This window comes from Amphiura filiformis, chromosome 14 (assembly GCF_039555335.1).
Source record: "Amphiura filiformis chromosome 14, Afil_fr2py, whole genome shotgun sequence".
Taxonomy (NCBI): domain Eukaryota; kingdom Metazoa; phylum Echinodermata; class Ophiuroidea; order Amphilepidida; family Amphiuridae; genus Amphiura; species Amphiura filiformis.
Genome location: NC_092641.1, coordinates 1166187 through 1188437, shown reverse-complemented (window position 1 = coordinate 1188437; position 22251 = coordinate 1166187). Strand labels below are relative to the sequence as shown.

Sequence of the window (22251 nt, the reverse complement as noted above, 5' to 3'; positions counted from 1 at the left end):
GTTCACTATATATATATATATATATAGATATATTAATATACTATGAATATTTTTAAAACTCACCAACTACTCCTGCGTTTGAACAGTTCGGTAAACATGTCCTAGTTATAGTGATGGCTACAGCGCCGTCTGCTTCAGCAACAACATATTCTCCAAGGATGGAAAATGGTTTTGCGTCTGTTTAGGACATAAAATAATGATAAAATAAACTGATGGGTCTACGGAACGGAAAAAGTTATCGAACACAGGGGGTCTTGAGGGCAGCACTTACTCGTAGTGCAAGGACGTCATGTTATTCTCATGGGGGTTTGGGGTTTATTTGAGAAGAATTATTTGCCTTGCGTTTCAAAAAACACCGAGTGCGTGTTTTGATTAAACAGCTCGACGAATTAAGGAATCTGTTAAAAACTAATCACGAAATAACTGGGATATTGGCAACTTAGTATATGAAACTCATGAAACTAATCATTAGTTTCCTTACTATGATTGAACAAGATTACTTAAACATATTTTTATTTCCCGCCAAAAATTCCCATCAAGAAAAGATTGCCTCGCATTAATAGCACATTCAACTTACTGAAAGTTGGTAGTGTTAAAGTGTCATTAGCGGCGTCGCAAGTTAGTATTTCAAATCTCATTGCCATGTAAGTTTCAGGTAAACTGGTGCCGGTGAGAGGTTGTATTTCAATCAATTTAGCTTCCAGCACGCTCTCAAATGATATAATGTCGTATGCATATATTGCCTGGTGATTAACATGAAATATCTGTGACAGAAAAACAGACAGGGTTATTAAATGAATAGGTAGGTATGATTACATTACTGTTGATCAACCTTCAAAGATACATAGCCATGTAACAGTAGCAGTAGCTTAGGTTAGCCACAGATACCACAGAGCTCTCTTTTCACCTTTTCAAGGACCTAGTCTCTGTGTTTATTGGATATGTCCGCCCAATAATTGAATATTGGCATAGAAATATAATTATGCATCATATACTGAAGCTCTTGACCAGTTAGGTCAGAAGACTCCGTCTCTGTCATGAATTTGTTCGAAAATGTACTCACTCAGACAGGATCCCCACAAAAACAGTATTAGAGGTTTATAACTGCGCATCGGAAAAATGTAAACATTTTGCCTTTGGAACCGAGGAAAAGGGGTTCAGCCCGAGGGATTTTCCAAGGTCCAAAGCAAAATGTTTAGATTTTTTACAATGCCTGACATAAAACTGATGCAAAGTTATTAACCGAATTCATAACCGTTATTTTTAATTCATCACTCAATCAAATCTTATATTAAATTTGTTGCAATAAACAATTTTTTATCACAACTTATAATTCAACCTTTCAAAATCGAGCAGGCTCAAACGGACTTACCAATTACAGCAGTGCGCAGTCACGCCATGTGCAAATCTGGTTGCTGCGTGCGCGTGAAGTGTTTCGGCGCAACAGATGCGCACACGCGGAAGTCATTCTACCGCGTAATCACACGCGGAGGTCATTGATGGATATCAATAACCTCCGCATGTACCTGCGTGTATCATATAAAGACTAATTTGATTGGAACGCTCACATGGCGTGATACGCAGAGGTTATGAATATGTGATTAGTGACATTCTTTTTTTAAGTGTTAGGTAATTATTCCGTGACTAGTAATTTCTTGTATATTCTCTTGGTGGAGGAGGGGATGTTTTATTGTTGTGTTTCATAATTAATCTTTGATTTGGGCAAAACATTGCGTGCTAAATCAGAAGGTGGTAGCAATCATTGTTGTTTCTCACTATTGTTATCCCTTTTATTATGCAATAATTCATGTCTTTACCACGTCTATCTTGCTGATTATAACTTTTTGTCAATTTATACAAGCTTTCGACGAAGCTCATGCCTTGTTATTTCGGCTGTTGCCTAATTGCGTGGTTTTAACTCTGGTGTCTGGCTTGCATTCGGATACTCTGGTTTTTATAATTACAATATTTTTATGTATCTAATTAATTCCTTAATTTTTATATCTATGTTCTACTTGAGGTGTGCAATTTCTTGTTTCATTTTTAAATTTAAAAAGTACAATTCAGGGCAAGAAAGTCATATCTGCATATGCACCCTGATAATAATCCTTTAATTGTATATAAATTATCATATTAATATTTAAACTATAATCTAATCAACTGAACTTACTATTTGTGAATAAAGAACTGTATGGAGAACTCCCAAAGGTAACTGATAAAACCAGGAAAAGAATACCACAATATGCTGGTCACTGTTTAAGAAGTACAGGGCAGGTGGTGTCAGACCTAGTGTTGTGGAAACCCAGTCACGGCAAAAAAAGTGTGGGGCGCCCTAGCAAGACCTATGTAGATCTTCTGTGTGAGGACACTGGACAGGAAAAAACGAAATCCGGAGCTGCATGCAGGACAGACATATCTGGAGCGCCATCGTAGGAGTCCGACAGTAGTCGACCGAGTGAGTGGGTGAGTGGAAATTTTCACGTCCAATCTTGAACACATCAGCAGCTTTACTGATCTTTATGGCGGAAAAAGTTCATTGACATGTGAAGCGGATGTTATTGTATCACATGTCACATCTGAGTTCAATCTATATCTTCTTGATCGCTGTTTGGAGACAATCCACGCAAGCAGCTTGCTCGCAAATAATAACGTAGTTATTGTTGATCGTAGATCACCTCCTTTAACAGATTGGACAGCTTTTTAGTGTGGGGGCGTGGACAGCTTTTTATTGTGAAGGGGCAAAGCCAAATTTTCGTCCCCATTTGTCGTTTTTCTCGAGTAATATTTAGCCATTTTAATGATACTTTCTCTTTGCCATCCCCATTTTCATCACTAAACATTTCTGGAGCAACTTGCCCCCTGGCTCCCCGGTACTATTGTTTAATATTAATATTGTTTACTATCTGAGCAGCCAGCTCATTCCCTTGCCGGGTGGTAGTACCATATAGTCCCCAGATCCTGTATGGGTGATCAACAGTGAACGAGCTACATGCCATCAACGTAGTACTCGTCAACCCGCAAGAGTGTCAAGCGTGACGGGTTAAGGCCACAACCCTAATACCTAATTGACTAATTGACAGCACAAAGTATGAACCGACCTTCAGTTTCCGGCAGCTCTCAAGTCCCTGATCACGGGAGCGGTTATGGTGAGGCGAGAGTAGAGGGTGCTAAAAATCACTGGGAAAGGACAGGCTCCCTAAAGGAATTGACTATTTGCCCATATAATGTGCGAACCCTCCTTAGAGAATTTGAAAAACAACACGAGTACCCAAAATTATGCAAACCACAAGGAAGCGAATGACAAATGAAATTCAAGCACACAACACAACTCTTGAAGATAGCAAAAGCTACAAGAAAGCAAAGCAAGGACTGGAAAATCTCAAATTATAGCCTTGAAGGTGGAGATGGAAGCATAATATTTACACTATGTATTCAGACTAACCAGACACCAGACAGTTGGAATAATGCCCTTATAATTATCATCCACAAGAAAGGGAACATCAAGGACTTGAAGAATTACAGAAGTTCTTACACTTTGGATCACCAACATCCTTGACTTCAACCAACCCAGGAAACAGACAGGGTTTCAGAGCGGTTATTGTACCATGGATCACTTTCATGTCATCAACCAAATTGTTGAAAAGATGGATGGATATAGACATCACAACTCTCAAACAGCAAAGCTTCCATCCTGTATACATTCAGAAAATAAATTCTATCTGCAGCAAGGGCACTTCAACAATCCGCCTACACAAGAACAGTGATAAGATATATATCCAAAAAGGGGTACGACAAGAAGATACTATTTCACCTAAACTGTTTAATGCGGCACTTCAAGAAATTATGCGTCACCTGGACTGGGAAAAGTAAGGGCATCAGCATAAATGGAGATAACCAATTGGGACTTAAGATTAACATGAAAAAGACAAAAGTCGTGTTCAACCAGTTCACCACAGAACAGTTGGTCATGTAGGGAACACAGAAATAGAAAATGTGGACCAATATGTGTACTTAGGACAACTAATCAACATGACTCCCAATGGCATGGATGAAGCTAAAAAGGGAGAAAAAGGGCTGGTTGGTGTGCATTTGGTAAACTCGATGACATCATGAGAAGCAAGATGCCAACTTGTCTGAAACGAACGGTTTTCAATCCAAACAGGATGGAGCAAAAACTGAAAACTGCACAGCATAGCATGGAAAGATGCATGCTGGGCTTCACCAAAAGGGACAGGAAAAAGAAAGTCAGATGGAGGGATGAGATATCAAGTCTCATAGGGATCAGGTGGATGGCAAAAGCAAATGACAGGAATATTTGGGGCCAACTTCGGGAGACTTTCGCCCTGCAGTGGTCTGAATACGGATGATGATGATGATGACTACCTGGATGAATGATAATCTTCAAAAACGCATACATTATCATGGTATTTTTCTGAAAGGAATAAACTTGAAGTTATTAAAATTACTTTCAATAATATTTCAAGTGTAAAATATATTTAATAAGGCAGCTATTTCCAATATAAAATGTCGTATCTGCAAGAAGGTCCTATCTGAAACTTACGACCTGCTTGCACATACTGGCAAGATACTGTTTCAGTAAAATGAATGAATAATTATACATTTACCAGGGCAATCATGATATTTGCAGTTTTGGCTTCTTCACATTGGTTACGTCCAGGAAGTCAGCCAGCAGATGAGGCTCCCTGTTGGTGCTAAGCTGCTATATAGGCCACCAATCTTCGCATATAGTGCTCCTTTTGTTCGTCACCAGTCTTGGTTTCAACAGTCTTGTGTCAACAATTCAGCCCCTCCAGGTGTTGATGCAAATGCTTTTGAAGCCGTTGCCAACAGCATCAACAACATCTTTGCGTCAGTTTCTAATGACCTTGATGTGCTTGATACCATTAAGCCTTCTGCTTATCGGCCGGATTCATACCCATGTCCTACTGTTCATGACTACGAGGTTTATGAAATGCTGATGAAAATAAAAATTGGAAAAGCCGATTGTCCAGACGATATTCTGCCAGGCTCATTAGAGAGTTCTCTTATGAACTTAATAAACACCATGCCGAAATCCTCAATCCATTATATCTTGAAGGTACAGTACCACCCCATTGGAAGAGGGCTGTTGTAGTCCCAATTCCGACTAAACCTGCAACTTGGGATAACCTGAGACCAGTCTCTCTAACTGACCACTTTCCAAAGTTTTAGAGGGTTTTATGGCAAAATGGTTGTTGAAGGACTTCTCTATCTCTATCTAGGCTATGTCAATCCACTGTTGGATGTAGCCCTCCTTATGATCACTCCATAGCATTCTATCTACTGCTACTCTCGCCCATGTTGTACCAATACATGATGTTATATCATCTCTCCACCTCCTCTTCTGTCTACCTCTTCTTCTTTTTCCCAATCCTGGTTGCCATTCTAACAATATCTTTGTCCATCTGTTATCATTGCTTCTGGCAACATGTCCAGCCCATCTTTATTTTGATTGTTTGATTTTTCTCAAAATGTCTGCAACACCAGTCCGCTTTCTGATGGTTGAGCACCTTACTTCAGTGAGATGTTTAATATTTGCCGTTCCATTGCTCTTTGAGCGGATTGTAGTTTAGTTTCTAAGTAGGCCTATGTGTAAAATTTCAAACAGCTCTAGCTCAAGAACTACAGCACCCACGGGGTTCATACTTGGTACAATAATGACCCATGACCCTTAGATATTTCTGTGACAGCCTCGACTCCAGAGGTCAAAGGTCATGGGCTACAGGGAGCAATATGTGTAAAATTGAGCTAATTAGCATAAAAATACTCAAATCTTGTCCAAAGTGTATCGTCATTGGTACCAAAATGTGGCATATTTCATAAGCAACAACATATAGGCGATTAATTTTTCACTGGACGCTTCTGTTTTGAGTTATATGCAAATTAGGTAATTAGCATAAAAAATTGTCAAATCTTGCCCAAAGTGTATCGTTGTTGGATTAAGGGTGTTATGCAGCGTTAAGGGGATGTCATTGTGGATTGGGGGTGTCATGGTGGGTTAAGAGGTATCTAGGGTGGGCTTTCGGGTGTCATGGTGGGTTAAGGTGGAACACACGGGCATAGATATTCGTGTTTGCTCAAACACAGCTGTGCCATCTAGTTCTATTTCTCTGTCTTCGTTTCTTTCTGGTTGTTTTAACAAGTTCAGCATATTCTACTTTCTCTATTGTTGACTTGTTATCTTTTTCCCTGAGTTGCTTTCTTTTTTAGTTTAATTGGTCGATTTCAATATAATCCTCTGTCTTATGTTTGGAGATTTTACTTGGAGGTGCTACAGATTCTGCCTACAAGCTGCATCTTTCATCTATGTTGAGATGTTCATCTTCCAAGATATGAAATCTATTTTGCAATTGGACTTGAAATTCTTCCTTCCTTTCTCTTAGTTTAAGCTTTTTAAAACTTTCTTCTTTCTCTGGCTCTTGATGAATTTAAGTCTGGCTAACTTTCTGCTGATGTGAATGCAGGCTCTCACCATTCTGTGGTCACTATAATCTACTCTAGTGATGACTTCACAGTGTTTCACAATTCCTCTCTGACTACTGAGTATAAATTCAATTTGATTTTTGGTATGGCCATTTGTTGGTGCATATACCTGGATGATGCACTTCTCGTCCTTTCCAGCTAGCTGAAGTCTTAGTAAGATGACCCGATTTGAGTAACTCTTCACCTCTATAATGTAGTCTTTGTTTTTTAATGTATCAGGAAACCAACTCCTCTTGCCTTTTTGTCATCTTCTGTTGCTCCTCTGTTGTACAACCAAGCTCCCCCTTCAATCTCTTCCACACCTTCCCCTTCTCTTCTTGTTTCTGATACACCAATGATGTCCCGCTTGAATTCCTCTAACTCTTCCAACAAATGTTGTAAGGACTCTTCTGTTCTGATTGTTCTTGTGTTGTATGTGCAAACAAATAACTCTTGTCCAGTCTTCCTACTATTCTCCATTCTGAAGCTTCCACTCTTCCACGCCTTGGAGCCTCCTCGTGGCTTTGACTGCAGAACTTCATTCTGACTGGGCGATTTCGAACCATCTAGATGGTACCCATTATGGCTTTGGGTTCTACGGCTTTCCTTATTCTTGTACTTCATAATTCATTAGGGGTTTCTGCCCTATACTGACGCGCTGGCAGGATGCGTGTTGTCAGTAGAGGTTAATAGGGTTACCTTACCATGATTGCAAGATGTTATTTGCATCCCAAGATGTTACTACAATCTACTTTTACTCTATGATTGGGGAGAAAGAGAGAAAGATGAAAGGGATAGACACAATACCAGTTAGCGTCCACACTTCCTGCAACTATAAACAGTATAACTGAACACGGTATACAGGGGATGGCACACAAGAAGGTGCCCATGTGGCGCTCGCCTTCACCATCAAACTGGGGATCTATATCCTGTACCCCAGAATGATATTACAGTCGGTAATCGCCCCTACGATCAGGCGCTATACCCTATACTAAGGACAAACCCCATTGGCCTAAAAACAAAATCTGATGTTTACCCTCTTATCTATGAATGGCCAAGTGGTCCAATACGCGTTAGATTGCGTCTTATACGTGTAAGAATGAAGCGGGATTTTTAAATTGACGAATCACAAAGTAAGAAATCACAAACAACTAATCATCTCACGCGTAACATGTGGAATACCTTCCCAAAGCACATCAGTGAGGCTCAGCATTCATGTACAGTGGCGTAACTAGGGTTGGTAGCGCCCGGGGCAAGAAACCAAATTTTTGTCCCCCTACACCCCCCCCCCCCCCCCGAGAATATTTTAGAGTAAAGTTAGACGTGGGAAATTCTTGAATCATTTGCGCGCGATATTTTGGATAAATAAGGCCTATCACTAATTAATTTTGGTTACTAGAAGTTGAATATCGATCTTAAAATGTTCTTTCAATTGCATCTGTGCTGAAATGCGCGCGAAGCGCGAGAAAAATTTGAATTTCAACGCTTGGGGGGGCGCAGAATCGATGCTGAATTGGTCAATTTGGCAACCCCTAAGGGTAGCGCCCGGGGCATGTTGCCCCCTCTGCCCCCCCACCCCCGTAGTTACGCCACTGTTCATGTATCGCATGCAAGTATATGCATATCGATAAGCAATCGTTTGAAAGTTTGATTCCAATGGGTGGAGCTAAAGTGCCAAACCCTAATTTTCAAACTCGAATTTGAATATAAACTTAGCAATTAATTGTACATTTCAAACATTTTCGTCAAATTTGTGTAAAAACATAACTAACTTAAGCCACTATAGAAACACTTCAAATGTATTCCTCTTTCTCAACTCTCATTGTTATCAAAATATTACTTTCATTGTAGTCAGCAAGTCCCATTGCGAGTCATTTGGCGTTCGAGATTCGAGTTTCAAAATGTTTCGTCGAAGCAGTTATCCTGTATCACATAAATACCGGGCAGACAACATTCTATCACATGGGAAATGAGGAACGGATACATTACAAAATAAATACTGTTGGGTTACTTACCTTAGGCATTCCTGCGTCATGAGTAATATATTGCATTGAACTGGTATCGTTGCCAAGTTTTATCAACACACTGGTGACACAGTTTATGTGTATCGTTAGGCTCTGCGGTCTGCATTGCAATATGACACCCGCTATAAACATTGGGTCAGTAAAGGTCACCTGAGGGAAAGGAAAGGAAACAAAATGTAAACAAAACTTTAGTATATAACTCAAATTTTGACACAACTTTGACCTTCATCAGGAACTTGCACCCCAAGTTAGGTATCAGTGACTGACCTTTTGGATATTCGACTTAAAAACTTGATCGTACACTCGCGTTCGCTTGTATAAGCCCTTGTTTCGATTGTGTGGTGTTTTTGGCTCTCATGTAAATTGACTCCTTCACACCCCTTTCAAAACATCTTGTGTCCCACTACTCCCTACGCCAAAAAAAAGCTAGCACAACAGTACCTGAAATGAACATTTATCGATTAATCAATGCAAAGGAACACTATATCACTAATTCTACAACAATAATAATAATAATAATAACAATAATAACAAGGATAATCCTCCCGTCGCTCGTGTCGATTTTTACTTATGCGTTTACATTATGTAAAGTTACGTACAACTTACAAAATGAGGCACTTGTCGGCTTCTATTTGTGTCTCATTTTACATACAAAATATCTTCAAGTCACGTGTTAGTTTAGGAATGTCCTCTTATTGCTGCAGGTTGTGACAAGTATAGCTACAACCTTGGCGGAAAAGGTTGCCACACCTGAGCGTTAATTGGCCAACATCCTTCCCCGCTCCCCTATTGCAATGTTGATTTGGACAAAATCGTCATCATTTCTACATTACAGTCTCCCAACATTGAAAAATGGGGGAAGGGCGAGTGTAAGCTGCATATACATTTGCAACTATTATACAAAATAATACGGAACTATCACATATTTGGCTCCGATTGCGTGCTTTTAACACCACAGGTGTGGCAACGAATTTCCGCCAAGGTTGTCTGAATGAAATGTAAAAAAAATCATCTGAAATTACTTTTTCGTTCATATCTTTAGAACGGAATGTCGGATTCACGTGCAATTTTCACAAAGTCTTAGCCTGTTTATGTACTCTATACTGAATATAACAATTTGCATGTAATTTTTACATGGCTTGGTCTATGTATCCTATTAATTATAAAGATGCCAAAATAATGCAAAATATGTGAAGACAGCATCAATCGCCATTACATGCTGTCTACTGAAGATAGTACACGAACATTTTTAAAACTATTTTAATGATGACGAAATAGCGTGAAGTTTAAGTATTATCCCTAATAATAATAATAGCAAGGATCAGAAGATGAAAATTATAATCATAACAAAATCATCAGACGGATTCGAACCCCTGATTTCACTGATCTATAGATTACAAGGCGACGACTTAACCGCTGAGCCACGAAGAAGTCGATGATTACAGGCGCGAACGGTTATCGCAGGAGGAAAAGGGGGTTCCTAGTTCAAGTAAAATTCAGGAAAGTGCCTGCACAGAACCAGGAAACTCCTCTATACAGTAGTTTTTCACAATATTATGTTTGTATGTTTGTTTTTTACTGATGAACTCAATATTTTTATGCATTTATCATGTTTAATCTTGTTACATTTAATGTTCGTGGTTTGCGAAACCAGAAAAAACGCAAGACCATCTTTCACTGGTTGAACACCAAACAATGTGATGTCTGTTTTCTACAGGAAGTCTATTGCTGTCAAAATGATATTGATACCTGGGAAAAGAATACAATGGTACCTTTTATAGTAGTACAGGTACAAATCATAGTAAAGGTATTTTGATTGGTATTTCTAATAAATTTGATTTACCAACTGATGTTGAAAAAATCTATGCTGATAATGAAGGTAGAATACTTGGTATAAAACTTTCTATTAATGATGTCAATTACAATTTGTGGAATGTGTATGCACCTAATGATATTCCAGATAGAAAATTATTCTTTGAGCATGTGCGCAATATTATTGATAAATACAGTGTAGGGGGTCACACAATTTTGGGTGGTGATTTCAACACTGTTCTGAACCCACTGTTAGACAAAATAGGTGGTAATATTCCAAATCGTGCTTGTTCTGATATTATTAAAACAATGTTGGATGATTATGAGTTAAATGATATTTGGAGGCTAAGAAATGGTGATAAAAAGATTCACCTGGACTCAAAAATCTCCTCCAGTTAAGTGCACACTTGACTATTGGTTTATTCCTAATGCTATTGAGCACACAGTGAGAAAAATTGATATCATATCTGCACCTAGATCAGACCATTTAGCTGTATTTTTCACTATTTGTCACAATGATATTGTGAAAGGTAATGGTTATTGGAAACTGAACAATACATGGTTACAAAATGCTGATTACGACCATGGCATTAACAAACTTATTGATGAATGTGTTGTTGATTATGGTGATGTATTGTCCCCTAAACATTTCTGGGACTTATGTAAAACTAAAATCCGGTGTTTTACAATTGATTTTGCAAAAGGCTCACAAAAGCAGAGGATGAGTGCGCTAAAGCAAATTGAATGTAAACTACAAAAGCTTTATGAAAATTGCATCAATCAGACGGATGATGAGAACCTGAAATTGCAGTATAATGCTTGTAAACTGGAGTATGAAGTTATGTACAGTCATTTTATGAAAGGGTTACAAATAAGATCTAAAGAGAAATGGATTGAAGAAGGTGAGAAATGTACTAAATATTGTCTGAATTTGGAGAAAAAAAATGCTTCTAAGAAGTCGATCAACAAACTTCAGTGTAGTAATGGTGTGATGACAACTGATCAATCTGTTATTTTAAATGAAGAGGTTGTCTATTTTTCTGATTTGTTTAAAAGCAAAGTTGATGTGTCTGAAATAGAATTGGATGAGTTTTTTCGAGATACAATTTTTCCTACTCTGACTAATGAACAGAGTGAAAGCTGTGAGGGTATCTTGACAGCAGAAGAATGTGTAGGCGCGCTCAATTCTATGGCAAAAAATAAAAGCCCTGGCTATGATGGTCTCACGGTAGAGTTCTATCAGCACTTTTGGCCAAAGATTGGTCCCATTGTTGTTACAGCGCTTAATGATGCGTATCTTTCTGGGTCACTTACCACCTGTCAGAATCGTGGCATAATCTCCCTCATTCATAAAGGAAAGGGCTTCCCCGGATTCCCTTAATAACTGGCGTCCAATTGCTTTGTTGAATATTGATTATAAGATAGCCACTAAAGCATTGGCTGCTCGTATTAAAAACATTCTTCAGTCTGTTGTGGATACTGATCAGAATGGTTTTGTTAAGGGTAGAAGTATACACGAAAATATCCGCCTTATTGAAGATGTTTTAAGATATGTTGATAATAATAATTTACCTGGTGTTATGATGTGTATTGATTTTAAAAAAGCATTCGACAGTATAGAACGTGACTTTATATTTTATGCGCTCAAAAAATTGAATTTTGGTTCGATGTTCAGAAAATGGATTTCAGTTATTTTTTCGAATACCACTAATTGTATTATTAATAATGGTCACATCTCAAGTTCCTTTGATGTAAATTGTGGCGTACGTCAGGGTTGTCCGATTTCGCCTTTGATCTTCGTCCTTAGTGTGGAGTTGCTCGCTTGTAAAATTCGTCAATCCAAGCAAATCCAGGGTATTACTTTACCATTTGAGAACTATGAGCGTAAAGAAATTCGCATCTCTACTTTTGCAGATGATACTACCATTTTTGTAAAAGACCCTGAATGTGTTAAAACGGTTATGGATGTATTTGATAACTTTTCAAGATTATCTGGTCTTTCAGTAAATCATGCCAAAAGTGATGCCGTATGGATTGGGTCCTTGAAAAATAATAATTTTGGCATCGGAAATGTAAACTGGAAATTAACGCCAAATAACACTGTTAAAATCCTTGGTGTGTATTTCTCCCAAGTATCTCAATAAATCATTTGTCTTGTAATTGGGAGGATAAAATGAATAAGATCGAGTGTTCAATCCGTGCATGGAAGATGCGAGGCCTATCAATGGTTGGTAGAAACTTGATCGTGAAAACATTGTTGGCTTCACAACTTTCATACATTGCTCCAGTTGTAGACCTTCCTGAGAGAGTTGTAAAGAAATTAAACACTATGTTTTTTAAATTTATTTGGAATAGAGTGGAAGCGGTGAAGCGGAACACCATTATTGCAGATTATGAAAGAGGTGGTATAAACATATTTCAGGTTGAGATGTTTTTCAATGCTTTAAAGATGTCTTGGATCAAAAACTAAACAATTCTAGTCCTGCTTGCTGGAAGAACATTCCACTTTACTATGTCAACAAGTTTGGTTTGGGTATGAATGTGTTTAATTGTAATTGTAGCTTCAACCAAATCAACACTGTATGCAAGAATGTTATTGACACCTTTCCTGTTTTTTATAACAACATGTTTAAAGTCTGGTTCAATACTAAATGTACTTCAAATAAAGCTGACATATCTGATTACTACAATCAAATCATTTGGAACAATGATGCTGTAACTGTTAACAAGAAAACACTTTTCTATAGAGACTAGATTGAAGCTGGCTTTATTTTGATAAAAGATCTTTTTGATGATGATGGTTCAATCTACTCACTTGAATATTTTAGGCACCGCATTCCGCGCACTGGCAACATTCTTTTTCAGTACTTCGCTCTTTGCAATGCTCTGCCGAATGATTGGAAGAATGCACCAATTCTAGACCAAATTAAGACTGAATCAATTGTCTTTAATGCAGTCCCTATAGAAGCCTGTTCTTCAAAGCTTTTTAGACATGCCATGGTTGATAAGTTTTATGTTCCACCAATTTGTATGAACTATTGGTGTAGAAGATTCCCCAATTACAATTTTGATTGGGAAAAGATTTGGGGTTCAATACCATGTTGTACCAGTGAGGCCAGACTTATTTCACTTAATTGGAAAATTATTCATAACATTTATCCTACAAAAGTTTTATTATGTAAAATGGGGAAAGAAGATACAAATTTGTGCAATTCCTGTAATGCTGTTGATCATCCAGAGCACTTCTTTTTCATTGTAATAAGACCACTCCTATTTGGGAATTTGCAAACAGGGTTATTACACAAAGGCTTGGTAAGAACTTTAGGCTTTCTGTTGAAAATGTTTTATTTAATTATCATAATAACATTACCAGTGATCGGTCAAAATATATCAATTATGTTATATGTGTTAGCAAAATGTGCATTGGCAAATACAGATACGGGGATCATCCTTGTCTTCTGTTCCTCTTTAGGCAGGAACTTCGTATGAGAGGTTTGGTCTGCGATGACTTTAGCTAGTTGATCGCAGATGAACAGTTACTTGGATGACTTCCGTGTCTGTTCTTGGCTCTGTCATTTTGCTTAAATTATTTGTTTGATTTTCTTATTATATACATGTATGTAAATTTGTTTTATAACATCTACTATTATATATGGATTATGTGCAGTGCAATAACTTTTGTTGTTATAATATTTATAGTGTATTTAATGTGAATAAAAGGCATTTTGCCTGACATACTATGTCAAAAGATAAAAAATAAAGGGTGATTTCAGTGACCACTCCCTAAATAAACCAAGTTCTTTGTCAAAATTTTTATTATGAATCAAAAGAATATTATCTACTCCCAATCGTGTGCAATATGAAGTTCATACAACATTCCGTTTTTGAGTTATGAGACAAAAACGAAATTTAGATGAAATATTTTGAATTCGGCTCAGACATGTCTGAATGAAATGTAAAAAAAATCATCTGAAATTACGTTTTCGTTCATATCTTTAGAACGGAATGCCAGATAGACGTGCAATTTTCACAAAGTCTTAGCCTGTTTATGTACTCTATACTGAATATAACTATTTGCATGTAATTTTTACATGGCTTGGTCTATGTATCCTATTAATTATAAAGATGCCAAAATAATGCAAAATATGTGAAGACAACATCAATCGCCATTACATGCTGTCTACTGAAGATAGAAAACGAACATTTTTAAAACTATTTTAATGATGACGAAATAGCATGAAGTTTAAGTATTATCCCTAATAATAATAATAGCAAGGATCAGAAGAGGAAAATTATAATCATAACAAAGTCATCAGACGGATTCGAACCCCTGATTTCACTGATCTATAGATTACAAGGCGACGACTTAACCGCTGAGCCACGAAGAAGTCGATGATTACGTGAGCATTTCTCATGTATTAATGCTAATTCAAAATTATGCAATGCTTATATGTACACAAACAAATTAAAAGAAATTTAGATTATTTTCTTTATTTAAAATTTGTCCAACGTGCGGAAAGTGCGTGAATCAAATTTCAAGTTTATTTTTATAACCCTAAATACATTGCCAACATATATAATCGTTGTAAATCGATGAAATTATGTGTATTTGGAACGTTTCAGGTCAATTTTCTACCATATGCCTGGCATAATTTTAAACTAACATTAATATATTAGATATGGCTACAAAATTCATTCACTTCTACGTGGCTCGGCGGTAAAGGCGCCGATTTGTAATCTACAGGCTACGGGTTCGAATCCCTTTGTTAATTTTGTTAAAATAATATTTTTCCTCTCTTAATCCTTTGTATTATTGTTGGCCTAATAGTTAAACTTCACGCTATTTCATCATCATTCAAAAATGATGAAATGTTCGGTGTACTATCTTCAGTAGACATCATGTAATGGCGATTGAGAAGTTTTTTGACACATTTTGCATTATTTTGGCATCTTAATAATTAATAATATACATAGGCCGATCCGTGTGAAAATGATATGAAAAAAGTTATCTACGCTTAATTGTAACATGGATAAAACGGGCATGATCCACTAAAAACCTGCGTGTAGCAGCAACTTGATACGATTTTCCGTTACTGATACTTAATAGAAAATCATGCAGTTTAGAGGCCTACGAAATGTGTGTAATTTAGCATAAAGGGTGATTTCAGTGACCACTCCCTAAATAAACCAAGTTCTTTGTCAAAATTTTTATTATGAATCAAATGAATATTATCTACTCCCAAATCGTGTGCAATATGAAGCTCATACGGCATTCCGTGTTTGTGTTATGAGACAAAAACGAAATTTAGATGAAATATTTTGCATTCGGCTCAGACATGTCTGAATGAAATGTAAAAAAAAATCATCTGAAATTACTTTTTCGTTCATATCTTTAGAACGGAATGTCGGATTCACGTGCAATTTTCACAAAGTCTTAGCCTGTTTATGTACTCTATACTGAATATAACAATTTGCATGTAATTTTTACATGGCTTGGTCTATGTATCCTATTAATTATAAAGATGCCAAAATAATGCAAAATATGTGAAGACAGCATCAATCGCCATTACATGCTGTCTACTGAAGATAGTACACGAAAATTTTTAAAACTATTTTAATGATGACGAAATAGCGTGAAGTTTAAGTATTATCCCTAATAATAATAATAGCAAGGATCAGAAGATGAAAATTATAATCATAACAAAATCATCAGACGGATTCGAACCCCTGATTTCACTGATCTATAGATTACAAGGCGACGACTTAACCGCTGAGCCACGAAGAAGTCGATGATTACATGAGCATTTCTCATGTATTAATGCTAATTTAAAATTATGCAATGCTTTATGTACACTAAAACAGGTGATTTAGTTCATTTAAGATCAGTAACCTATTGCACATGTGGAGATGAGGTTGATGGTTTAACGGTCGACGGTCGACACAAACAAATTAAAAGAAATTTAGATTATTTTCTTTATTTAAAATTTGTCCAACGTGCGGAAAGTGCGTGAATCAAATTTCAAGTTTATTTTTATAACCCTAAATACATTGCCAACATATATAATCGTTGTAAATCGATGAAATTATGTGTATTTGGAATGTTTCAGGTCAATTTTCTACCATATGCCTGGCATAATTTTAAACTAACATTAATATATTAGATATGGCTACAAAATTCATTCACTTCTACGTGGCTCGGCGGTAAAGGCTCCGATTTGTAATCTACAGGCTGCGGGTTCGAATCCATTTGTTAATTTTGTTAAAAATTAATATTTTTCCTCTCTTAATCCTTCGTATTATTGTTGGCCTAATAGTTAAACTTCACGCTATTTCATCATCATTCAAAAATGATGAAATGTTCGGTGTACTATCTTCAGTAGACAGCATGTAATGGCGATTGAGAAGTTTTTTGACACATTTTGCATTATTTTGGCATCTTAATAATTAATAATATACATAGGCCGATCCGTGTGAAAATGATATGAAAAAAGTTATCTACGCTTAATTGTAACATGGATAAAACGGGCATGATCCACTAAAAACCTGTGTGTAGCAGCAACTTGATACGAATTTCCGTTACTGATATTTAATAGAAAATCATGCAGTTTAGAGGCCTAATAACGAAATGTGTGTAATTTAGCATAAAGGGTGTTTCAGTGACCACTCCCTAAATAAACCAAATTCTTTGTCAAAATTTTTATTATGAATCAAAAGAATATTATCTACTCCCAATCGTGTGCAATATGAAGTTCATATGATATTCCGTTTTTGAGTTATGAGACAAAAACGAAATTTAGATGAAATATTTTGCATTCGGCTCAGACATGTCTGAATGAAATGTAAAAAAAATCATCTGAAATTACGTTTTCGTTCATATCTTTAGAACGGAATGCCGGATTCACGTGCAATTTTCACAAAGTCTTAGCCTGTTTATGTACTCTATACTGAATATAACTATTTGCATGTAATTTTTACATGGCTTGGTCTATGTATCCTATTAATTATAAAGATGCCAAAATAATGCAAAATATGTGAAGACAACATCAATCGCCATTACATGCTGTCTACTGAAGATAGTACACGAAAATGTTTAAAACTATTTTAATGATGACGAAATAGCGTGAAGTTTAAGTATTATCCCTAATAATAATAATAGCAAGGATCAGAAGAGGAAAATTATAATCATAACAAAGTCATCAGACGGATTCGAACCCCTGATTTCACTGATCTATAGATTACAAGGCGACGACTTAACCGCTGAGCCACGAAGAAGTCGATGATTACGTGAGCATTTCTCATGTATTAATGCTAATTCAAAATTATGCAATGCTTATATGTACACAAACAAATTAAAAGAAATTTAGATTATTTTCTTTATTTAAAATTTGTCCAACGTGCGGAAAGTGCGTGAATCAAATTTCAAGTTTGTTTTTATAACCCTAAATACATTGCCAACATATATAATCGTTGTAAATCGATGAAATTATGTGTATTTGGAACGTTTCAGGTCAATTTTCTACCATATGCCTGGCATAATTTTAAACTAACATTAATATATTAGATATGGCTACAAAATTCATTCACTTCTACGTGGCTCGGCGGTAAAGGCGCCGATTTGTAATCTACAGGCTACGGGTTCGAATCCCTTTGTTAATTTTGTTAAAATAATATTTTTCCTCTCTTAATCCTTTGTATTATTGTTGGCCTAATAGTTAAACTTCACGCTATTTCATCATCATTCAAAAATGATGAAATGTTCGGTGTACTATCTTCAGTAGACAGCATGTAATTAGGGATTCAATCATGTTTCACCGTTGTTCATCACCGTTTAACAACGATGCGGCCGCGTCGTCTGCGTGGTTTACTTCGCGAGGGCAGCTTTAGCTGCCCGAGCGAAGTAAACCACGCAGACGCGCCGACGCGAGTTGTTAAACGGTGATGAACAACGGTGAAACATGATTGAATCCTTTCAACAACGAAAAGAAGCTAAATATCGTATAATTCACGATTATTTTACGAGGAATGTCAGTTCATCATTGCCACTCAGCCTTACAAAAACTTCGATGATTTCTCTTTTGATATCAGCAATAAAACTACAGAATAAAACGGCAATGTTTAGCCGCTACCTGAAAAATACTGAATTCAACTTGTAAGCTGGCATACGCATAAAGGTTCCAGGCATGACGAATTTACCGCGCCTTCGCGTAACGCGTAGTCTCGCCCGCGTTCGCGTATACGCTACAGTAAAAGTGTGGGTTCATCACGGTTTAACAACGGTTGGCTCCTGTACAAAGGTATAGGAAGAGTTGTTGAATGGCGATTGAGAAGTTGTTTGACACATTTTGCATTATTTTGGCATCTTAATAATTAATAATATACATATGCCGATCCGTGTGAAAATGATATGAAAAAAGTTATCTACGCTTCATTGTAACATGGATAAAACGGGCATGATCCACTAAAAACCTGCGTGTAGCAGCAACTTGATACGATTTTCCGTTCCTGATACTTAATAGAAAATCATGCAGTTTAGAGGCCTAATTACGAAATGTGTGTAATTTAGCATAAAGGGTGATTTCAGTGACCACTCCCTAAATAAACCAAGTTCTTTGTCAAAATTTTTATTATGAATCAAAAGAATATTATCTACTCCCAAATCGTGTGCAATATGAAGCTCATACGACATTCCGTTTTTGAGTTATGAGACAAAAACGAAATTTAGATGAAATATTTTGCATTCGGCTCAGACAACCTTGGCGGAAAAGGTTGCCACACCTGAGCGTTAATTGGCCAACATCCTTCCCCGCTCCCCTATTGCAATGTTGATTTGGACAAAATCGTCATCATTTCTACATTACAGTCTCCCAACATTGAAAAATGGGGGGTGGGGAAGGGGCGAGTGTAAGCTGCATGTACATTTGCAATTATTATACAAAATAATACGGAACTATCACATATTTGGCTCCGATTGCGTGCTTTTAACACCAGAACGTACAGGTGTGGCAACGAATTTCCGCCAAGGTTGTAAGTACCATGTTTTCAAAAGCCAACAAGAGACCTGCAATCATACTGAATACTATAGCGTATTGTCTCTTATAGGAGCAGTCCGAGCGACTAACATGCTCACCATACCTCAACAAGACACCGATTATCTATGGTAATGGTCTGTTTCTCACCCTCTATCTACTAAATACGGCGAGCCAAAACAAACGAATTTGTTGTAATAGTTTCCAAAAGACAAAATGAAAAAGCTGATGTATTATCTTGTAAAAGTTAAGGGGTTTTCCCAAAATAAAAACACCACGACACAGTGTAATATTCTTCCCAGATGACCAATTGATCTTGAGGGCGTCATCATCTTCCGATGACGTCATACCATCCAACAAGGGATCAATTGGCATATACCATTGAGAAAGGCAACAGACAGGATTGCCGAAACTGTATGGAAAACGTGAGTTTTTTCTTGGAATTTTTACTATGAAAACTTTGAAATCTGATAACTGTATTCCTGATGAATTCCTCGATGGATTTCATAAGTGTCATTCAGTCATGAATTTGACCCAAAAGTGTCATATTTTGTAAAAGTGTGAATTTTGAAAACAACTAATGTAAGATTGTAAAGGAGAATCTGATGTCTTGTTATTATTTAAATAATGGTATTAATCAGGAGTCGTGAGGGGGCTAATTTGGTGAAATACGGTAAAAATATGCATTTTTGGGGAAAAATAGAAATTTCAGTAGATTCCTGTGCAGAAATTAATTTTATCATTTGTAGACAAGTCTTAGAACTATGTTGATGGCATTTTTTTTCTCAAATATTTGCCAGCCTGCATTCCAGGGTCCATCCAATGTACCCTATTTGGTAACTTTTCAGCTAATTTGATTTTGAATGTTTTAACACATCATTGATCAAGATAAAGCAAAATTATCGCATCGTTATCAAGAGGATGTTTTATACTGTTTATGCAGCAGGCTCACTTTCAGATATAAATTCATCATACCATGTATGCATGGATGCTTTACGCAATCATCACAGAATTTAAATTCCAGATAACATTTTGAAAGGTATTACAAAGACGGTTAAAAGCTTTCTTTATCATCTACGTGAACGATGGAATAACTGTGGACGCTATGTGGATCACTTCACAACTCAAAATAAAGACTAGCTTAACCAGAAACTGACATTTGATGCAGAAACTGAAGCGCTTATTGCTGAATACTCCAATGCAGCAGCTGAATATCCAGCTGCAGAGGTTCCTAGCACTTCTCATTCTGATGGAACTTTGCCAGCACCCGGATATGGCAAATCCAGCCCGTCCTCCTCAACATTTTGCAACCCTTTTCATCTTCAATTCAAGAAGGAGACAACAGAACTATATATCTAAGCATGACGACTTGATTCAGAATGAGATCAGCAATTTAAATTCAACGAATGTAACATAAGACATAGACTATGAACTAGCAGAAAATGAAAACAGGAAAGATGGAAAGATAACGTACAAATAACCTATGACTTATGAGATTTCATGAAAGTAGCTCAGTTTCACAGTTCATATAAAAACCCTGCGCCATGTGCTGTTATTAAGGACATGTGATATATATAGTTGTGGTCGTTATGGTTGGAAAAATAATTGTTTTTAAAATAATGAATATCACGGAAATAGAGTAGATCTATTCTGACCTAAACGTACATTCATATATTACATGTACATTCTATTCTGCTAATCTGCTTTGAACATTCATATAAATTACAGAATTTATGAAAGAAACTCAAGACACAAAAACCACATAGTCTGTCAATTTTAAACGTGATATCTAGATTTGGGAAAGCGTTTACTTTAAAAAGATTTAATTCACATTTCAGTATCGGGCCAACATAGTGAAAGACCAATAACATGTCGTAACTGTACTATGTCTGGGAGGGAATGATAGAGAATTGCAATTTGAATCAGATTACATCATTTTAGTGTTGTTTGTGATGGTATTGAGGGTTGGGTGGGTTTTCACCACAGACGAAAGCGCCCACTCAATTTTGAGAAACATGTAGGTAAAAGCACCCAATTTGTGCAAAATTGGGTGCTTTTTCAAGGAAATTGGTATATTGATGGGTTGCAAATTAGGGCCAAAATTATGTTAAGAGAATGGCGACGTTTTGGGGTTCGGCATGAACAATCACCTACAACTTTTTGGGCAGAGCCCCCCCACCCCCACACACACCCACACACACATCTAGTCCGGCTGGTTGTTTGTTTGCTTATAATAATACGTATTACAAAATGCCGTCAGTAAATTTTGTCCGTATAACCTTTAACCCTAACCCGCCTGAATACTACAAAATACTACTTGATATATGCGCCGTTCGTGCATGCATCCCACGTGGTGTGATGACGCAATCGCCCTAAGTGATATATAGGCACGGTTTCGCTGGCCAGCGAAGCCCAAGACCCGTGGCAAAGTGTCGCCGACCGAGTGCTTGGCATGCGAGGGGTCTCGGGTTCGAATCCCACCCAGAGCAAACAACTTCTTTCCTTCTTTTCTCTCTTTATTCTTTCCTTCTTTCCTTCCCGTCGCCGAAAAGCCCTTAGGGGGTTAAGGTTAGGTTACCACTATCGAAACTCAGTATAGGCTTCCTTAACCCTAACCCGCCTGAATACTACAAAATACTACTTGATATATGCGCCGTTCGTGCATGCATCCCACGTGGTGTGATGACGCAATCGCCCTAAGTGATATATAGGCACGGTTTCGCTGGCCAGCGAAGCCCAAGACCCGTGGCAAAGTGTCGCCGACCGAGTGCTTGGCATGCGAGGGTCTCGGTTCGAATCCCACCCAGAGCAAACAACTTCTTTCCTTCTTTTTCTCTCTTTATTCTTTCCTTCTTTCCCTTAACGTCGCCGAAAAGCCCTTAGGGGGT

The 22251-nt window shown here is 37.2% G+C and overlaps 1 protein-coding gene across 1 annotated transcript in view; it reads right to left on the bottom strand.

The window, feature by feature from the left end:
* The window catches only part of LOC140170521 (neuropilin-1a-like), a 63829-nt gene that overhangs the window by 23623 nt on the left and 17955 nt on the right, over positions 1-22251 (bottom strand). Inside the window, exons 7-9 of the mRNA XM_072193875.1 lie at positions 8517-8675; positions 578-764; positions 64-177 (exon numbers count right to left, since the gene is read on the bottom strand). Coding sequence (XP_072049976.1) covers positions 64-177; positions 578-764; positions 8517-8675 — 460 coding nt within the window. The remainder of the gene's footprint in view (positions 1-63; positions 178-577; positions 765-8516; positions 8676-22251) is intronic.